The sequence below is a fragment of the Taudactylus pleione genome, unplaced genomic scaffold (genome assembly GCF_031769625.1).
Source record: "Taudactylus pleione unplaced genomic scaffold, aTauple2 ptg001408l, whole genome shotgun sequence".
Classification (NCBI taxonomy): domain Eukaryota; kingdom Metazoa; phylum Chordata; class Amphibia; order Anura; family Myobatrachidae; genus Taudactylus; species Taudactylus pleione.
The window spans coordinates 2,010,784-2,033,139 of record NW_028285808.1 but is presented as its reverse complement, the minus strand read 5'-3'; the positions used below and the strand labels follow the sequence as shown (position 1 = coordinate 2,033,139).

Below are 22,356 nucleotides of genomic sequence, written 5' to 3'. Positions count from 1 at the left end.
CAAACAAACACAATATGGTTCCTTCCTGCATATCGCCCGTCTCCTCATTTTAACTAGGTTTTATCGGGTTCTGTAAGGATATTAAATATTTTCATTATTATTAATTAACAAGAATGCTAAACAAAGGAACTGTTTCATGCAGCTAAATATACAGAAGTTTCTAGTTGTATGGAAGGATAGAAATGCAGTCCATATTTGCGGTAATGAAGAAACCACAATTATTTCCTGCGGGAAGTTGTTCAAAATATATAATCATATGTAGTCAGGAATTTTTGGTGTAGGGCAGTGTTAAATGGAGATTGGTAAAATGGAAATATGAAGATGACTGTAAATATTTAGAGAAAAAAATAGATGTCGGGAAATTCTGTATTACCCTAGCTGAAGGTTTTGTTTTGCCAATTGTTAATATGTGAGAACTAAAGACTAGAGATAAGACCCCCAAAGGAAGATCCTCAAGAGGACCCCTGAGGAAGTCATACATGGTTGTTAGAGATGAAACGTGTTGGGTACATCTGTTTTCGGGGCTAATAACAACAGTACCTGATGTCCTAGATCTCTATGATTTTTTTATTCAGATAAACTGTTCATCTTTTAATTAGTGTACGTACAATACTTAACTATTGGAAAATATATTTTGATATTTTTATCAATTTGATTCGTATTACCTCTCTTTTGAGCTGCCATGTTGGAAAGAAGCGTAAGCTTCTAGATCTGCTATATTAGGTCATTGGAGAATATTTTGTTTCACACATGCTTATTAAATTTATATTGGGGTACGGGACCACTTGGATTGTTTACAGTGTCACATTGATGTATTTGTATAAGAAAACATTTGCACTAGGAAGCACCTATGTTTTTGTTTACTTTCAATATATATTTCATTATTTATACATAGATAGATAGATAGATAGATAGATAGATAGATAGATAGATAGATAGATAGATAGATAGATAGATAGATAGATACATACATACATACATACATACATACATACACAAATACACATACAGTGGTATGAAAAAGTTTTTGCCCCCTTGCCCCTTCATGATTTCTTCTATATTTGCATATTTGTCACATTGGTTTCATTTCTTCAAACAAAACTGAATATAAGACAATCAGCGTAAACACAAAATACAGTGTAAATGATGTTTTAATATATTGAAGAACAAAAGTTGTCCAACACCAACTAGCCTTGTGTGAAATAGAAATTCCCCCCTAATGCTGGGCATACACTATACAATTATCCGTCAGATCTCTGTCCAATCTGGCTGGTTGAAATGAAAAACTGGTAATGTATGGGAGCCAATGACAATCGACCATTTGCTCACAAACACTGAAAAACAGATAAAAATGGTCATCCAGACAAATTGGTTAAATCAAATGAATTTAACCAATTTGGCCAATAATTTTTGCCCATTTTCCAGTGTTAAAGACCATGGGGTCTATTTACTAAGCAGTGTTAGGAGAAGTGAAAAGTGATAAGATACCAGCCAATCAGCTCCCAACTGCCATCTCACAGGCTGTGTTTGAAAAATGACAGTTGGGAGCTGATTGGCTGGCACCTTATCACTTTTCACTTCTCCTAACACTGCTTAGTAAATAGACCACCATATGGTCGATTGTCATTGGCTCCCATACATTTCCAGATTTTCATTCCAACCAGCCAGATTAAACAGATATCTGGCAGATAATTGTAGATTGTATGCCCAGCAGTTAACTCATTCAACCAATTAACCTAATTGAATTGATCATTGGGTTCATTTAGACTAGACACAATCAGGCTTGATTACTGCCAGCCTGTTAAATCTAAACATCACTTACATAGAACCTTTACAGCAATGTGCAGTTGACTAAAAGGTCTCAACAAGCAGCACAGTATGCCAGAATCAAAAGAAATTTGGAGGAGAAGTTATTGAAATATCAGTCTGGAAGAGGTTACAAAGCCATTTATAATGCTCTGGAACTCCAGCATATTACAGTGTATTATTTCCAGTTAATAAAAACTTTTCAGATGGCGCTTGTTCTCGGAGCCCCTATGGGAAGAAGGTCCGGGGATGCAAAGAGGGATCCAAGCAAATCCCTCCGCCGCCTGCTCACTGCCTCCCCAGTGGCTTTGTGCATGCATGACCTCAGCTCACACATACATAGAAGCCGATGACGGGGACAGGTAAGTAACACTGCTCCTTCTGCAGCTGCGCAAATAATCAGGGGGACAGCTGTTTTTCAGTGCAACTGTCCCCGCACTGCAGCAATGATGAATTGTTCTGGTGATAAGTATCTGCCGTGGCAAGGTGGACACATAATCATTGGGGGCGATATGGCCCCCCGATGATGAATAGACCCCTGTATTTTCTGTCTTTGTCTTACATTCTATTTTGTTTGAACATCTAAAACAATTACGTGTGATATACAATATATGCAAAATTATATAGAGAGTGTGGTGACAGCTCCCTTCCAGTTATAAAAACTAATTATGTAAATGCAACAAATCCAAATGACAATATTCTCAGTGTGTCTGCATACCAATACAGACTCAGATCAGTGCTCATTTGTGTATTATTATTATTATCATTATTATTATCCTTCATTTATATGGCACCACAAAGGGTCCACAGCGCCTTACAAAGTACAGAAACAGTGTGAACAAAACCAGAAACTAAAGTGACTTACAGTACAGAACATTGCAGAACATGGACATTGTTTATAAACATTGCTGCATCAGCAGTCATAGTGCTCAAATAGGCAGCAGGGAGGCAGAACCCAAAGGTCGGGGGCCGCTGTAAGCAGTGGGGAGGCTATAGTGGTAGAAGCAATGGAAAGAAAAGCATATGAGGGAAGAGGGAGATCCTGGGGATGATTATCAGTTGCCCGGAGACGCGACATCGGTTGCTTCTGTTTCCGGAGCCACATCTACATCTTTATGATAATTCCTGCTGAGACGCCCACTGACAGCAGCACTAATCCATTTTGGGGCGTCTTTAGATGCATCATCACCATTGGTCAGAACATCGGAACTTGCACCAGCACTAGGGCAGGTGCAATTTCTCCGTCTGGACATGGCATTCTGTGCCAGTGCTACTTCATCTTTAGATGTCAGCGAAACGCCCGCGTCCAGCTAGCCACCCCCATGTTCCCTCCAAGGAGCACCCGGTGCAATCCACCTGCTTCCAAATTCCTTCTGTGTCTGGAAGTGCTAACCATTGGGATGCATGTGCAGTACAGACTGCATGAGCAGTGCATAACACATTGACTACTTGTGTGCAACATTTCAACTGCGTGCTCCTCTCAGCCAGGCCCCCTGTGTCCTTTTGAAAGATGTTGACCAGTCTACGATGAGGTCTCCAAAACGAAAGGGTGTAAATAAAATGAAAAGGAAATTATATAGTGTAATACTGTTTAGGTCAAAGGATGGCAATATTTATATATATATATATATATATATATATATATATATATATAACTCTACTGTGGAGTCTTCCTTATAGTCTCATTGTTATAGATTTTATAGAACTACAAATAGAAATATCCAAAGTGCAGTATAGTTTGGAAGTTAAAATCAAATGCTTATCTGTTAGGACCAGTTCCAAAAGTTCTCATTCCAGATCAGATATTTGGACCAAGAAGTACTGTAAGTTATCCAAAGTAAGTGTTTCTTCCATTCAGGACTTCATCAGGGGGATGGCGAATGCTTCGGGAAAGGGTCTTATCAGATATAATCACACTGAGCATTAGATAGATACACGCCCACAACACTCCCATGACACTCCCACAATGGCGGACCCGTGTGATAGTGTTATCGCCACCCGGTTCCCACCCCGAAACGCCTTCTTTCCTGATAAATAGATCTGTCCGACTCGCCATTTGCATCTGTGCCAAGAGGTCCATCCGAATGCCTTTGTGACCATGTGGACCATGTTTGTTTTTTACATTATCAAGCAGTAAAAAGCGTGGAGAAGTGGGACAAGTGGAGAAGTTGTCCATAGCAACCAATCAGCTCCTACCTATTATTTTATAGACTGTACTTGATAAATGCTACTTCAAAGCTGATTGGTTGCTATGGGCAACTTCACTGGTGAACTTCTCCACGCTTTTCACTGCTTGATACATCAACCCTTTTGCTTCATTCAAATGTGTAGACTTCTTTTTCAAAGTCATAGCCATGAATCTTTAGGCTTCAGTTCGGATTCACCATACATACATCATTGGATTATGTACATTTGCTTTACATGTGGACATTAGGAGCCACTAGGAGTCAGATGAAATCAGAGGCTGCAGGAATTGGAGAGTAGGTCGGGGAGGGGTGAATTTTACGAAATCATCACAACTTGTCAACTGTAGCATCCTAACTCACTTTTTAAACAGATTTCATTCACATGAGGCAATGCTAATACAATGCTAATATAACATTTATTAGAATTAAAAAATGACAAAATAATAAATGCATTCTACTATGGTTTTATACAGTGATATTAAACAATAAACATTGATATTTCTTTCTTACAGGGATATTAAACCAGATAATATCTTGTTGGATGAACATGGTAAGTAGAAACATGTTTTCAGAATAGTACGCTACTTGTAACTGTTCCGTTTGGACTGCTCTGAATTTCATCATCGTGTTTTTAAACATTTGTGCTATCCTGCCTCGCTCATTGGTTCCCAACCTTTTTGGCATTGACATCTGTTGATATAACCTTACACGTCATTGGTGTTGCTATTGCACCAGTTATAAAATAATTTTATAAACAAAGCTGGTGAGCATAAATGAATACATAAAATTTTGGCAAATTTTGTCTGATTACTTAATATTTCAATGAATTTATAGTTGTATGGTATCATTGTCTTTCCATAATTAATAATATGTCAAACATTTCTGGAACATATTAATTCTTGTTGCAGATTGAGAACTTATAATGTCCCTAGAAAAGGTCTGAAAGTAACCTCACATAATCAATGGTGGACGGGGTCAACACAAAAATAAGTGGTGGTATCACAACATATATCTAGCCACATTGGTGTTAGGTGAGGCCAAAGCAACATGCTATGTAAGATAGAGGCACAAAAATAGCAGGCATTTTAGGGACCTATATGCAATAGCATCTCAGAGAATGATATACAATACAGAGTGCATCCTAGTAAACAGTATACAACACAGAGAGCATCCTAGTGACCAAAATACAATAGTGAGAACCTCATAGAGAACATGATACAATACAGGACCATCCCAGTGACTGCCATACAATACAGAGACCATCTTAGTGAATGCTATAAAATATAGAGAGCATTCTAGTTGCCACCAATCAATAGACAACATCCCAATGACCACTATACAATACAGAGAGAAACTTATTTATCACCTTACAATACAGAGAGCATTGCAATATATGGCACAGGATCCTGAGTTATAGTACGAGGTATATGAGTACAACACAAACTGTAGCAAACTGTAAGATTCAAAATTTAAAGCATATTGTTGCTCCCATTTGTTAGCAGGAGAGAGGAAGATGGATCCTTTATATGGCACTCTTAATATTACATTTGTTTGAGAATAAATTAAATAAAATGTGACTTTTAGTTCATACAGGGAGAAAAAAAATCTGTACTTCCAAGGACATACAGACATACAACACAAACACTTTAATAAATCAAAAATCAGTACATAAAATCACCTACTTATATAATGAGATCAGCAAACTAATCTACAAAGTAAGTATTACCCCGTTCATATAATTAAGAGTTACGAAATGTGGGCAAATATTTATAGGAAGTAACAGTATTAAATCACAAGAATAACTGACTGAAATTGTCAGAATTAGCTGTTACTACATTTGGAACACATTGGAAGACCCTCTAACAGGGCACATGGACTGCTGTGTTATTAATTGGTACAATTTTGAAAATTGAAGAGACCGGTTTACATAACAATGCAGTGACAGTTCTGTGGTACGCTAATAGCTAGCTTGTGCGGAGATGCCAGAGGACCAAGTAGTCTCTTGATTTTTCAAAAGTGTAATAATTAAAAACATATATAGTATATACATACTTCCTTATAGCAGCAGAAACTACAGCAGTCCAAATACCTTATTAGAGGGACTTCCAATGTGATCCAAAGGTAGTAACAGCTAAATCTAGTTCAGTCTGTTTTTCTTGTGATTATATATTGTTACTCCCTATTGTCCACATTTCATAGGTCTTAATTATATGACCACAGTAATACTTACTTTGTAGGTAACCTCCCTGACCACATTATAGAAGTACGTAATTTTACTTACTGATTTTTTAAAATTATTGAAGTGTTTGTGTTGTACAGTATGTCTCTAGTAGTGGTCTGCTGATATTTTATCCTTGTACACCAAAGAAAGGGTTCTTAGCCACACTGGATATATTTAAGTGTCATTGGACAAATAACCAATATAGGCCCGTATTCAATTTGAAGCGGCGTTTTCGCCTCTGCTGTCGAAATCTAATTTTCGTCTCCATCGCCAGTTTGGAGGCAAATACTTTTCGTGCGCGTGCCAGCTATATCCCCGTTTTTAATTTGAAAGTAGACGAAATCAGGAACCGACGAAACCTGGATCGGCAAAAAAAACCTGGAATTTTCGGGAAATAATTGTAGGACCCTCCTAAAGATGTCTAGACCAGGGGGATCACTATGGGTACCCCCGTTTTTGCCTGCAAAAGAAAGTCGGGTTTTTAAATAGCCGCGGCATGTGTTTTTTTCCCCGACATTGAAGAAGTGATGCAGAAGAGCACTTAGCTTTTTTTTTTTTTTAAAGTCGTCCCATCAAATTTGGGGTACATGAAAATGGGTGCTAGCATATTTTTTAATCCCTAAACGCATTTTTTTCAAATTCTGCAAAAATGCACCAGCTGCAGCTATTTGAAACCCCAACTTCCTTCATGAGATAAAAATGGGGGTAACCATAGTGATCCCCTATGTCTACACATCTTTAGGGGGGGTCTATGTAATATTTCCCGAAAATTCCCATTGTGTTTTACCCAACACCAGTCTGCAGGGACCAGTCCTGGTTTTAAATATAGGGGGAAAAAAAGACGTGGGGATCCCCCTATATTTAAGACCAGCACCAGACCCAACCGACTGGGGTGTAATGCCACAGCCCGGAGACCCAATCACCAGGGCTCCAGGTCCAAAGCATTAGCATCCCAAGTCGGTCAGCGCAAGCCAGTGATCTGGGGGGAGTCAGGGACCCCTCAAAGAAGGGTCCCCCCTCCCGAGCACAACAGGCTTACGCTGAAGCCTGGGGCTCTTCCCCAATCCCCTGGAGCGGTGGGTATGGGGGTAATGGGGGACCAATAATGTGAAACTATTGTATTTTACAGTGGAACTACAAATGCCAGCATGCCTGCAATTTTGCACTTGTGGAACTACAAGTTCCAGCAGACATGTGGCACCTGTAACTTCACTGTGAAATAAATAGTTATTAAATAGTTAAATAAAGACTATAAAAATACACACACCGTGATTAGTATAACTTTATTACACACACCTACCCATTCACACACACTTGCCTATACCCAGGGCAGTTTGTAGGCTTTGAGGCTCCCAGTGTGAGCAGTCAAAATGCGCCCCCCCTCGAAGCAGTAATATTGTGGAGTGGGCGTTGCCTCATCGTGAGGGGGTGTGGTATCACAGTAAGGGAGTGTGAGTACTGGGTTGGCTAACCTGTCAGAGGCAAAGCACTGAAAAATATATGTAGCTAAACAAAAGACAGACAGCATGCGCGCGCCGTAGGCGCGCTCTCAAAAAATTGGGTGTGGCCTAGCTGTCACAAGCCCACGCCGCATTTCTGTGTGCATGCCTTTGGTGTGCCATTTGCAGAAGTATGACCTTGCATCACACTCGTTTTTAGTCGCGTTGCCACACATACAGATCCCTCCCGAATGCCAACTGACGGGATTGCACGGAGCTTGCACGTCCCGTCAGACAATCAGCGGCCACACTGACTGTAGAGCAGCCGCTGATTGGCTCCGGCTACTGACAGTTCCCACGTGACAGTTCCCACCTGACAGTTCCCACGTGGGAACTGTCAGTAGCCAGAGCCAATCAGCGGCCGCTCTACAGTCAGCGCGGCCGCTGATTGGCTGACGGGATGTGCAAGTTCCGTGCAGTCCCATCAGCTGTGGAGTGGAAACACACATACAGATCCTGGGTACGTGGATCGTGAACTCGTTTTTTTGTTTTGCCAAGTTCATGGATTACTGCGGAGACCAGCGCCAGGATATAGGTGAGTATGGTTTTTTGTTTGCAAAGCCATTCATTAAGGATTTTCTACTGGACAAGGGGACAGAAACATCTGGAATAGGTAAGTATGTGTGAATGGGTAGGTGTGTGTAATAAAGTGTAATAAAGTTATACTAATCACGGTGTGTGTGTTTTGTCTTTATTTAACTATTTCTTTTACAGTGAAGTTACAGGTGCCGCATGTCTGCTGGCACTTGTAGTTCCACAAGTGCAAAATTGGCAGGCATGCTGGCATTTGTAGTTCCACTGTAAAATACAATAGTTTTGCATTATTTGGCCCACCCATTACCCCCATACCCACCGCTCCAGGAATATGGGGAAGAGCCCCGGGATTCAGCGTAAGCCTGTGGTGCTCGGGAGGGGGGGGACCCTTCTTTGGGGGGTCCCCGACTCCCCCGAGATCACTGGCTTGTGCTGACTGACTGAAATAATCCAGGGACCACCCTAAAGATGTGTAGACATAGGGGATGACAAAGGGTACCCCCATTTTTATCTTCTGAAGGAAGTCAGGTTTCTAATAGCCGCGGCTGGTGCATAAATGCGGCTTTGAATGAGGTGATGCAGAAGAGCATTTAGAAGTTTTTTTAGGGAAAAATAACTATGCCCAGCAAATTTGGGGTACTTGAAAATGGGGTTCAGCATATTTTAAAGTTGCTAAAGTGAGTTGAAAAAATTGTGAAAAACCCACCTTCCACAAGCAGCTGCAATGAAAAAAACACCTAGGGCATACTTGGGGACCCCCCAGAGTCAAGTTTGCTAGTTTTTAACTTTGTCCCCCAATTTATTTATTTTTTTGCCACGTTCAAAGTGTTTTTTTGGGTATCCTTAAGTGGTTTTTTAATTTTTTTTTGACATAGTTTACCTTTGGGGGATTGTCTGAAGGCTGCACGGGGGTTCCCGCAACGTTGCACCCCTAAACCCCAATTCAACTTTTTTCCGCCGGCTATTCATAGGCGATACTTTTTCGCCTATTAGATTGCATTGACTTTCCGCCTAGGCAGAAAGTCTTCCAAATTGAATACGGGCTAAAAGCCAAACAGGCGAAAATGACGTCATCGGCGAAAAGTTTTCGACGAAAACGGACTTTTTGCCTCAAATTGAATACGGCCCATAGTAGTATATATTACATGTAACATTTTGAGGCAGGGTAGGTGCTCCCTGTTGGGTAAATGAAATATAACTATATGAAATAGAAGAGAGTTAGAAAGACCCCAAAAACTCTAGAGGGACACTCTGACATCAGCATGGTGTTTGGAAGAAATCTCCATTCATTGTCTGGTTTTCGCTGAATGGCGTTGGGGGGACAGAGCAGTTTTGATAATCAAACCGAACAATTCTGTCCTTTTTTTCAGCCGTTTTCTGTAAACCATAAACTTCCTATTGGTTGATATCAGCCTACATATCTACACCAGGTGAATAGAGGAAAAAACATATCTGCATTAAAGACACAGAGACAAACTGACGGGTAAAAGGATCCGCTGTATTTAATTATTTATTGAAATGAGAGAAAAGTTATGGTGGTGAGGAAAGAACGGCCCTAGACACAGTATCGTCATTTTACCAAATAATCCAATACAAATTGTCAATGGGAACTAACTGCCAGCCCGTCGCCAACAACTCAAGGGTAACGTTGAGCATACACTATACAATTATCTACCCAATCCGCAGGATATTACAGTAGGTGGATCACCCAGATAATTGTACAGTGTATTGCTGTAAATGACCACTAACGGTCAGTCAGATATGCTGAAATCGTCCAGCTTGTCCAAAAGATTTGATAATTAGTCGGCTCCATGTGGCAGTGTATGTACTGCCACGACCGACTGCCTAAATATCCCCTGTTCCTTCACAGTGGAGGATTGAGGAAATGTTCCTTCCCTTTAAAGGAGTGCAGTTATAACGGCCATACACTGATATATCTCAGTGTATGTGTATGATATATGATGGTTTCAGTTTGTTAGATAAAATGTTTATAGGTCTGCCAGGCAATTTATCTGACAGTGTATGCCAAGCATAAGATAGGGCCATCTGCCAGCTCATCACTAACAACTCAAAGCTTAGATGGGGGCCCACTGCCAGCTCATCGCCAAGATGGGGACTAACTGTCAACACATCGCCAACACCTCCAGGCATAAATGAGGGCCAGCTGTCAGCTCATCGCCAACAACTCCAGGATTAGAAAGGACCAACTGCCAGCCCATCAACAACAACTTAAGTCTTATGGTGCATACACACGGTACAACCGCACAACCAACGATATCGCTGATAGATTTCCATTCAACTTTCTGTAGTGCAGGGCAAACAATTTTAGGTGCATACACTGATTGATATCTATAATAGATATCAATGATTGATATTTCAGTGAAATCATCTCTTAACATGTAAATCGTGTTATCGTCCAAGTTGGCCTGCATGTACGGATGACCATAGATATCGTTATTGTCCATGCAGGAACGCGCATAGTTAGTCGTTCGTTGATCATTCGTTGCATAAAAATGAATGATATGAATGATTTATTGTTGATCGATATCATTATCGTTCATATCGTTCATTAAAATCGTACTGTGTGTACGCACCATTAGATAGAGAGCCAACTGTCAGCCCATCTCCAACATCCAGTGTCGTCACAAGGGAGAGCGGGGGGTGCAGGCCGCACCCAGGTGTCACCCGCTGAGAGGTGACAGTGACACCAAGGTGCTGGCTCCCCCTCAGTGACAGGAGCTGGGTGCTGCACTGTAGCATTAAGTGCATCACTCGGCTCCTGTCACAGTGAGGGAGCCGGCACTCCGCACCTCCAGCACCCCCCACCACCCCAGTGATGATAACCATAGGCCAGGGACGGGGTTCGGGATGCGAGGCCAAGCCACCTGTCCGCGAGGTAAAGCCCCTTGTCCACAAGGCCACGCCCCCTTTTCGGTGCTGCCGCACGCATGGCATCCCTCCCCGCACCGGGTGTCACCGCAGGGAGGAACGCAACTGCCAACAACTCAAGGTTAAGATGGAAACCAAATGGCAGCTCATCGCCAACAACTCAAGGTATCTAAACTCCCCTGTCAACGACACACAAAAAGGCCCAGTAGTGTCACTGACCCCAGTAGGGTAGAATCAACCTAAACCCGTGTATTGGCTGGGAGAGCACCTCAAGACCTACAACAAGACACCTGCTGTTACTGTTCTTTCCCACAAAACAATAAAGACGAAAATCACAATAACATGGTTGGGGGTGTGGGAACATCCAAAGAGGCAACAGACCTCCCAACCAGAAAATCACTATTATAAACCTGAAACACAGTGCCAAAACTCCGCCCCTTAGATGTTAAAGGACCCCATAAATCTGACCATAAAAAGGACACACTTTAAATTAGGGGTGAGCGGGTTCGGTTTTACTCGGATTTACTCGGATCTTTAAACGGCATTTTATTGGCTATCGCCTATCATGTGTTTTGGATAGCCAATATAATAAATCCGAATTTGCGGTAAAGTGGCGATAAGATCCGAGTAAATCCGAGTCAAACCGAGCCTGCACATCCCTACTTTAAATTTGAATTGCCTTCTGGCTTCCCTATCGTAGAGGTCCATACACAGAACAATCATTCATCTGCAGATCTAGGGACGTATTCAACCAATTAGGTGCAAAAAGTCATGTTTGGTTGAAAAGTTTTCGAGCATACGTGCATATCGCGCTATCCAAAAGCGCTGAGCGCTTGCAATCGGGTCGATGTTGAGGCCTTGCGCACGCGCAGCGGCCGCACTGTGCGCGCGCAAGCCCCGGAGCGAGAGAGAAATTCTCTTGCTCCGGGGCTCACTACACTCGTGAAGTCAGTGGTGAGCTTCCGGCTCTATTAGAGGCAGACGAGACAACACCACAACGCTCAGCGCTCGCGAGCGTGTCTGAATTAGGCCCTGTATTCCTTAGCTTAGGAAGTCTTCATTTTCTCCCTAAAGAAATCTGAAATACTGCAAAGTAAAAATTGCATATGTTTTAAAAACAAACCTTTATCTGATACATGAATTACTTAATGCCGCGTATCCACTACCCGATAACATAGAGCGATTGCACGATTACGACATCGTAATCGTGCAATCGTTCAGTAATCGGGCACACATCGGGGATGTAAATGTCGGAAACGACCAGTGATGTGCGCTCCCGCTGGTCGTTTCAAACATCAATCATCGCCCGAACATCCTGGTCAACCTGACGATAACATCAGGTTGAGCATGTTAGGGGATGATTGATATGCCTACACTGAACAACTGATCACTCAGTGTAGGCACAGCACCAGACTGTGAAATGACTGCACGATTACAATGTCGTAAACGTGCAGTAATTTCTATGTCTGCTAGTGGATGTGCCCCTTAAGAACACAAGACATTAATTGGTGTATAATATAACAAAATTGCCTGTCAAATGATAATTTTAGAAAAGAAATTCCATATAGAAATAAAAATTCAAAACAGTTTCTTTAAATAAAACAGAAATAAAGCATAAGAAATAGACACTCGCATACTATTTTCCATATGATGCAGCCTAGACAAGGCTAGGAGATTTGTACAATTTATCAGTAGAAGTCTGAGCTGAAGAAACTGACAATTTCTAAAATTATTTTTAAAGCTTTCATCCTTATTCAAACATCTCTCCCCAGAAATGTGCTAAAATGCTAATATTCTATTACACAATGCTCAAAAACAGCTGCGATGCAGTAATTGGTTTAAAAATACAGTATTATAACGTTATCCTAAAATATAGCACATATATGACAATAACAAACATGTTTCATATACATTTGTGATTTTTCTGCACAAATGTATCTGAAACATGATTATGTTATACTAGCTGATGTACTTAGTTAAACCCGGGTGGATCTTAGATATTTACTGTTTCCATTTCCATCTCACCACTCCAGTAACAAATTAATCATTAACATCTATAGTAATGCATCCCCTCCCTCACTGCTATAGTAAGACATTACCCTCCCTCACCTGTGTACTAACAGATTCCACTCCCTCACTTCTATAGTTACACATTATCCTTGCTCACCTCTGTAGAAACACATTTCCCTCCCTCACCCATGTTGTAACACATTCGACATTCCCCTCCCTCACCTGTGTAGAGATACAGGCCCTCATTCAGAGGCGGTCGCAAGAAGCGATCGCTCTCTGTGAATGAGGGCGGGCGCTTCTTTTTTTGGGGCGGTCTCCTGGTCGCTAGCTAAGCTGTGGGTTACCACCAACAGCTTAGTGTCCGACCAGGGTGATGGTCGCGATGGTCTTGACCATCGGGGCTTGCGACGAGACCCTAAGGGTGGGTCTCGGCAACTGCAAGCCCCAGGGAGCTTCCTGCTCTGATCGAGCAGGAAACTCCCCATTGACATCACTGCTGATGTCAGGAACGCCTCCGTTTATGTAACCACCCCCCTGCCCCGCCTACAAAACGGGACGAGCTGTCGATCAACATCGATAGCCGCCCTTTTGTAGTGAGCTCCAGAGCGAGAGAGTTTCTCTCTCGCTCCGGGGCTTGCGCACGCGCAGTGCGGCCGCTGCTCGTACACAGGACCAAAACATCGAGTCAGTTGCGAGCGCTCAGCACTTGCGACTGACTCTGAATGAGGTCCACAATCCCTACCTCACACCTGTAGTAACACATTACCCTCACTCACCACTGTAGTAACTTATTCCCCTCCCTCACCTCTGGAGTAACACATTACTCCCACTCACCCTTGTAGTAACACATTCCCCTTCTTTCCTTCCCTCACTCTGTAGTAACAAATCTGACATTCCCCTCCCTCGCCCATGTTGTAACACATTCCCTTCTTCTCTTTCCTCACCCCGTAGTAACATATTTGACATTCCCCACCCTTACCTGTATAGTAACACATTCCCATCATTCACCTGTGTAGTAACACACCCTCCCTCATGCCTGTGTATTAACACATTCCTTCCTTCATCTCTATAGTAACAGATTCCCCTCCCTCCTCTGTGTAGTAACACATTCCCCTCCCTCACCTCTATAGTAACGCATTCCCCTCTCACTGGTGTTGTAACACAGTTTCTTTTCTCACCTCTGTAGTAACACATTCCTTTCCTCACCCCTGTACTAATGCATTCCCCTCCCTCGCCCATGTTGCAACAGATTCCTTTCCCTCACCACATAGTAACACATTTGACATTCCCTCCGTCACCTGTTTTGTAACACATTCCCCTGTGTTTGAATATTGCACTGTGCTGCAGCCACCCCTTTAGGAGTCGAATTTTGAAAAATCCCTGCTTAGTGGGCACATACGTCATGGAATGAATATACTCCCCGATTTTCAATCTGCCCAGGGGTTTGAACTGGGCATTGATGAGTCAGTGAGTCAGTCAGGACATTTGATTTTATATATATATAGATTTTTTCTTGGGGAGATGCATTATACCTGTAGGTTCCCTATGGGACACAGGGCCTGATTCAGACCCGCTCGCGAGCGTTGAGTGCTCACAAGCGGGTCGATGTTGCCCAAGTGCGCATGCGCACAATGGAGGCGGCTCCGTCGTGCGCATGCATGAGACCCGAATAACGACGGCCAAGCCGTCATTATGGGTCTCGCACCAAAAGGGGCGTGCTGTCGATGGTGATTGACAGCACGCCCCCTTTGGTGGGCGTGCCGGGGGCGTGGCTGCCCAGACAGAGGCGTTCCCATGGGAACGCCTACCGTCTGGGGCCGGCCCCACTGACATCACTAGTGATGTCAATGGGAGTGCTTTTGGCTCTGATAGAGCCAAAAGCACTCCAGGGCTTGCGGAAGCGAGACCCTACCGCAAGGGTCTCGTCGCAAGCCCGATGGTCACGATGGTCTTGACCATCGCGACCATCATTTTGGCCGCTCGCTATAGCTGTGGGTGGTCACCCACAGCTATGCGAGTGGCCAGGAGGCCGCTCCAAAAAGTAGCAGGGACGGCCCTGATTCAGAGCGAGCGCCCTGTCAGAGCGTCCGGCTCTGAATCAGGGCCACTAACCATTGTAAAGTTATTAATTACAGTTATTACAAATTTAAGCAGAGGTCTCCTCAAATATGACTTAGGGAAAAGTAATGATTTAATTTAACTTCCTATAAAGAATATACAGAAACTTGTAAAGATTGTAAAAAAAATTGTAAAACCTTAAATATGGCCCTTTCTAGCCAAATGAATATCACAACCTTTTGAGATCTTTTGAGCTTTTAAGTGGGCAATAAGGAAAGGTAGATTGCTTCTTCTGAGACCCATATACATATGTGTTGTAAATCTGGAAAGGTGACAGAGAACATGTGAGCCCCTGAAGCATAAATCAAAATATATTAACCCATTGTTTGCTTACACAGCTATTCTGCTGGATTAGCCTAGTTAGATTAAAATATTGACAGCAACCTTTCCTTGTTTCAGTCAGTGAATTATTTACTCCCTGTAGGATAGAGAAAAGCTGTATCTCCTGATGTCTCTCCAAGGCTCAATGACAATCTGACCCACGTCTGTTGCTTTGGGAGATTACAAGGGGTAATGCTCGAAAAACTTCTAAATTGCAATACAAAGTTTTTCCCTGTAAAATATGTCAGAGCACAATCTGGGTAACGGGATCTCGTTGATTTGTGCTGCAAATGAAAAAGGGCAGAAACCTTTCCAATCTTCTACTTAGTATATATTCTGCTGCTGCTGCATTCTCATCGTGTTCCTTGGGGTGAGACGGTTTCCATCTTTCACAAACAAATGCGCCCTATTTTTCCATTCACACAGGATTTCTTCTGTCAGGCTGGGTGTTTAGATCCAGCTTTCTTTGCATTCTTGAATTTGGATTAGAGAATTTAGCCTTAGTCTGGAACTTTGGGGATGTGTGTAGATCAAGAAGGACAAAGTTACAATGGAAATTGGTGAACAACCCTTGCACTGTAGAGGAGAGCGGCAGAACCTCATTCATTATACATGTGTGTGAGCAATGCTTTACTTTGACATTTATTTGATGTACATGCTCAGTCACCAGAAAAAATCTTCGGTAGGATGTGACTTGAAGAATTTCTCAAGGTTACTCTCTGTCACAGTCATATACTGTATCACTTGCCATCGAGAAAAAAACTTTACTAGTTTATTTAGAATAAATATAATGGCATAGGAACTATGAACAGCCAGCCACGGATTATGTAGATGTGGTTCAAGCACTTCAATATGTTATTTCTATTTAGTAGAAATGAGCAAATAGATGAGGTAGTCTGACATTGGCCTCTAGCTGCTGGAGCTAAATTTTCTTATTACCAGCGGCGGCTCCTACCTAGATTTGCGGGATTGTGATTGGATCGGCTGCAACCCCTAGGTGTCGGATAGGGCTGCCTGCTGCACTGCTAATGATGTGCAAAGCGAACGCCTGGCCAGCATTAGCCTACCTCCTGTACATCATTCTGGGATCAGTCCGAATTGGCTCCTGCGTCCATATCCTTCTGCTGTGAACACTGCTCTGATGTCGGTGAGAGCATTTCACGTGTTTACGGTTCTGGCATTGACGGTCTGCTTTACTGCCCCCTGCCGTTTGTGTCATCCAGGCGGCACAGAGCGCACTCAGTGTCCAGAGTGCGCAGCCCAGCGTCCAGCGGCTTGTGTCAACCCGGCGGCACAGGTCGTACACCGGTGTACGCGATTGTGTGTACTGCCGCTAGTGTCATCCCGGCGGCACTTAGCGCACCTCAGCGTCCTGTGTACGCAATCTTGTGTACTGCCGCTAGTGTCATCCCGGCCTCACTCAGCGCATCTCAGCGTCCTGTGTAAGCAATCTTATGTACTGCTGCTAGTGTCATCCCGGCGGCACTCAGCGCATCTCAGCGTCATCTTGCCAAGTCTTCCAGCACTCAAGGCTGCTACTCAGCCCAGAGGCTGCTACCGGCCCAGAGGCCACATCTCATCTTCATGCCCACAGGCCACAGCCAGCCAAGGGCCTTCCAGCCTCCTTTGGCTGCTACTGGCCCAGAGGCCGCATCTCATCTCCAGGGCAACAGGACACAGTCAGCCAAGAAACTTCCAGCCCTCAAGGCTGCTACTGGCCCAGAGGCCACATCTCATCTTCAGGCCCACAGACCACAGTCAGCCAAGGCACTTCCAGCCCTCAAGGCTGCTACCGGCCCAGAGGCCGCATCTCATCTCCAGGGCAACAGGCCACAGTCAGCCAAGGAACTTCCAGCCCTCAAGGCTGCTACCGGCCCAGAGGCCACATCTCATCTTCAGGCCCACAGGCCATAGCCAGCCAAGGCCCTTCCAGCCCTCAAGGCTGCTACCGGACCAGAGGCCGCATCTCATCTCCAGGGCAACAGGCCACAGTCAGCCAAGGAACTTCCAGTCCTCAAGGCTGCTACCGGCCCAGAGGCCGCATCTCATCTCCAGGGCAACAGGCCACAGTCAGCCAAGGAACTTCCAGTCCTCAAGGCTGCTACCGGCCCAGAGGCCACATCTCATCTCCAGGGCAACAGGTCACAGTCAGCCAAGGAACTTCCAGCCCTCAAGGCTGCTACCGGCCCAGAGGCCGCATCTCATCTTCAGGCCCACAGCCCACAGCCAGCCAAGGCACTTCCAGCCCTCAAGGCTGCTACCGGCCCAGAGGCCGCATCTTATCTCCAGGTCAAGAGGCCACAGTCAGCCAAGGAACTTCCAGCCCTCAAGGCTGCTACCGGCCCAGAGGCCGCACCTCGTCTTACTGACCCACAGGCCACAGTCAGCCAAGTCACTTCCAGCCCTCAAGGCTGCTGCATGACCCGTAGGCCACATCACATCCTACAAGCTCCAGCCACTCAAATCATATCAGCTGTTTAAGCTGCTACACGGCTGCATCTTCCATACTGTCTCTGGGGTGGCTGTTTTTACGGGGGGGGGTAGAGGGGGGACTTTATTATCACTTTTCTCATTTCAGCAGCCTATTCATTATTTGAGTTCTGTTTGACCCCAATAAGTATCTAACTGACCAAGAGGTACGGTGTCGGATACTTAACTACAGAAACAATTCAGCATTCTTCTGGTGCAGGATTAGCTGATCCAAAATACAGCTGTCCCCATGATTCCTAATCCTGCTACTGAATTAGCAGTGATACTTAATACTGTCGATCCAGCCCAGTGTGCCTACATAAGCTCATGGCCTCAGGGGGCACTTGGGCGGGGGGATCTGATCAGATCCTTCTTTGCAACCCAGACTTCCTTCACAAAGGAGCAGAGCTCTGATAACCAATGGCATCAGAAGATGGTATAGGTTCCACAGGCATCACTTTCTGAATATTAGGCGGCCCCATCGGGCGCCTAATAATACATGGACCTGTTACCAAAAACATGCAGAAACTAGCATATCCACATATGTAATAGGCAATTTATTGTTAATGAATAGGCCCCTAAAAGCGAAAGGCAAAAAATAAATTGATGACCCAAAACAAACATGACTCACAGACCGTCTCACAGAACTATTCTACATTTTTCCAGCTTGACAGGCATTGGTCCATATCTTTTGTTATCCACTGTTATTTTATAAAGCATTAATTGAATAAATGTAATAATATAGTCACACCGTGTTTTACTGGAAAATGCAATAATTACGTCTCTCCAGTGCACGGTAGCTAGAAGCAGGCTTATTAACACTTTTATCAAAGCTAGATAATGTACTGCAGTAAAAATATTATTATACATTCATGTCCTATTATCTCTGTTAGACAATTAAATAGAGAAAATAAAATATCTGTATGGCACAAAGGTAAATACCAAGCACTGTTATTAAAGGTTACAATTGCCTGGTTATGATTTCCTGCTTATCGCAGGGACATAATATTTATTTTCCTAATATTCACGTGGAAGATTTTGATTAATAGACTCAGGGATTTGTTGTATACCCTACTACCTGAAGAAAATGTTTGTTGGAGATGCTTCCTAGGAGACTTTATGGACTGGACGCAGGGACGTATCTATAATAGGTGCAGGGTGTGTGGTGCACACGGGCCCCTGGGTCCAGCTGGACCCACACTGCACACCCTGCACCCATATAGCCTTTATATTTACCTGTCCGCTGTCTCTAGAGTGCTTCTCTGCAGCGCCGGGCCGGTGTTGCAGAGCAGCAAAAATCACTGGGAAAATGGTGGTGGCCATTTTCCCGGTGACTCGCGCATGAGCAGTATTGCTGTCCACGGGAAAATAGCACGGGCGCAATTTTCCCAGAGACCCACGCATGTGCAGTAGATTCTGGCACCAAGCCCCGGCACCGCTAGAGATAGGAGGGGACACGCACTGAGGCCCTGATTCAGAGCCGGATGCTCTGACAGAGCGCTCGTCTGAATCAGGGCTGTCCCTCCTCCTCTTTGGAGCGGCCTCCTGGCCGCTCGCATAGCTGTGGGTGACCACCCACAGCTATAGCGAGCGGCCAAAATGATGGTCGCGATGGTCAAGACCATCGTGACCATTGGGCTTGCGACGAGACCCTTGCGGTAGGGTCTCGCTGCCGCAAGCCCTGGAGTGCTTTTGGCTCTATCAGAGCCAAAAGCACTCCCACTGACATCACTAGTGATGTCAGTGGGGCCTGCCCCGGACGCTAGGCGTTCCCATGGGAACGCCTCCGTCTGGGCAGCCACGCCCCCAGCACGCCCACCAAAGGAGGCGTGCTGTCAATCACCATCGACAGCACGCCCCCTTTGGTGCGAGACCCATAACGACGGCTTGGCCATCGTTATTAGGGTCTCTCGCATGCGCACGATGGAGCCGCCTCTGTCGTGCGCATGCGCACTTGGGCAACATCGTCCCGCTTGCGAGTGCTCGCGAGCGGGTCTGAATCAGGCCCTGAGTCCCCTCCTCTCTTAAAACGCCCCAGACTGGACGGGCAATGTGGTCTCTGCCAATCTGGACTGCTGTAGATGATGGATCTGGAATTGGTGATTCTGGAAAATTAGTGACAGATACTGGGATAGAAACAATAACAGCCTCAGGACGATCAGAAGTGAGTAGCTGCCAGGCATTCATTAACTAGTGCTGTGAGGGTTGGACTGATTGAGCCACTGGGATTGGTCTCAGTGGCAATTAGCCATTGCATGTTCTAGAGTTGTAAACCTTGTAAACTCAGCTATTGTTTTAGGTTCCTTGCACCAAATGAATGGTGATTTGTGTTTGTAAGCCTATACTACTAGAACAGACATGAGACTGGGGGGGGCAACTAAGTTCTGGTGAGCAGACCACTCCATGGGAAAGGAGCTGCTATACCTGAAGACTTGCTGTGAGTTCTAGAAGTTTCTGGGCTCATTCATTACAGAAGTTGTAGTTGGTACTTGTCCACACGTTTGTGTGCTGGAGCGTTCCCACTGAAAATGGGCTAACATCTGTTCTGATCTGCTGTTGAAGATGGCAATAGAACCTTGGAACAAATCCATTGCTGGGATGTGCATGAAAAGCACACAGGTCACCATAAAGCCTACCTCCTATTGCTATATCTGTTCCCTTAGGTCTGTGTTACTGTGTTGACTATGGCTTCCTTGATAAACACAGCAGTACAACTATCAACTATTTATTTACCTAAGTGATGTGCAACAAGTCCAGCAGGGGCCTCATTGTGGTCCCTAGCCATAGACAATGCATTGGCCGTGGAACAGACAGAGAGACATTCACTACCTTGGGATATTGTGACTCTGTGTTAGTGTAACTATATGTCAGCTGAACAACACACCAGGCACTGTAGTTTAGACACAATGGGGTGAATTAAATTGTTATGTGTTTGCCGTGCTAATTATTGAGAGCCCGACGGAGCAATTCAATTGGTTCTCTAATCGAGGGAGAGTGCTCACAGCCTCCTGAGGTGGCAAGCAGAATTGTGTGAAAAGTCAGTGGATTGGGCACCCAAACTATAGTTTGCATGACCATCAAGAGCAGTGACAGGCCCGGTTACTGTGAGCTAGGCTATTTTTTCTGAAAAAATAGGTGCAGGAACTGTGAGAGGAGCTACTAGGGGTGGAACTATCGAAAAACAATTATATATACATTATATATACTTATATATCTATTATTTATACACATATATTTCTAAATATATATATATATATTTATAAATATATATATATATATATAGTATTTAGAAAAGAAGGCCTTGAAAATAAAACTTATCTTATGAAAAATACATGTGGGCCCTGCTTGTTCCTGCTATCGTTCAGTGTAGGCACTATAGGGGATGAGGAACGACTGTACGATTACGATGTTGTAATCGTACTGTCGTTACCCCATCACCTAATGGATACGCATCTTTATAGTTGCTCACACCCTTAAGGAGCTAAGTGCTGTACATATGTAAAGATGGTGTGGCTGCGAATGTAGTGCCACACTCGGATGCCATCTTGGTAGAGGTGCCTGGCTGGCTTCATGACAAGGAGTTATGATACAGCTCAGGAGCACGCTCCTCTCCGACAGATCTTTGATTCTACCAACGATTAACGTTTATTAATAATGAAAGTTTAATTAATTCTAAACATAACAAATTCTAAAAATTGAGATTGAAAGCCAGGTCCTGTTGAAAGGTTACTGAACAGCTTTGAAGATAAATTTACATATTACTGTGACTATCCAGGGGCGTGGCGAGGTAAAGGGGACTACTTACCCGGGCCCATGTTTGTTGGAGGTGTCCGGCGGGGCCCCAGTTTGCCACAGCCCCTCCTCTTACCTGTCAGCACCCTCTCTCCCAAGATGTGAATATCCCCAATCTTACCAATCAATAATGCTTACCAGGTTTTAGAATTATTGAGCTCTCTCATGGAATAAATAAACCATCATTGGCCCTAGCACAGTCCCACTAAATGCCGCGCTGTCAACAGCACAACCCTGGAATCAGATTGATAGTGAGTGTGTGGACTTATTTAACAATTATTAAGGAAGTCAAGAGAACATCTAACATCAGCTGCACACGAATAAACATAAAGATACCTCCTGCCATACTCTCCTCCCCAAAAAGTTTATCTAGATCACAAACTCAATACAAGAGAGTCCTAGAACTACTGTACGTACATACTTAAATACAAGGTAGCCCAAAGGGAAAACTAACTTCACTAAACACAATCAGCAAGTATCTCTTCTTTAGTACAAATCGGCTCATTCGCAG

The 22,356-nt window shown here is 44.1% G+C and overlaps 1 protein-coding gene across 1 annotated transcript in view; it reads left to right on the top strand.

Moving 5' to 3' along the window:
- STK32B (serine/threonine kinase 32B) overlaps nucleotides 1–22,356 on the top strand; it is a 281,505-nt gene that overhangs the window by 121,788 nt on the left and 137,361 nt on the right. The window contains exon 5 of the mRNA XM_088463551.1: nucleotides 4,505–4,542. Within this exon, the coding sequence (XP_088319677.1) occupies nucleotides 4,505–4,542 (38 nt within the window). The remainder of the gene's footprint in view (nucleotides 1–4,504; nucleotides 4,543–22,356) is intronic.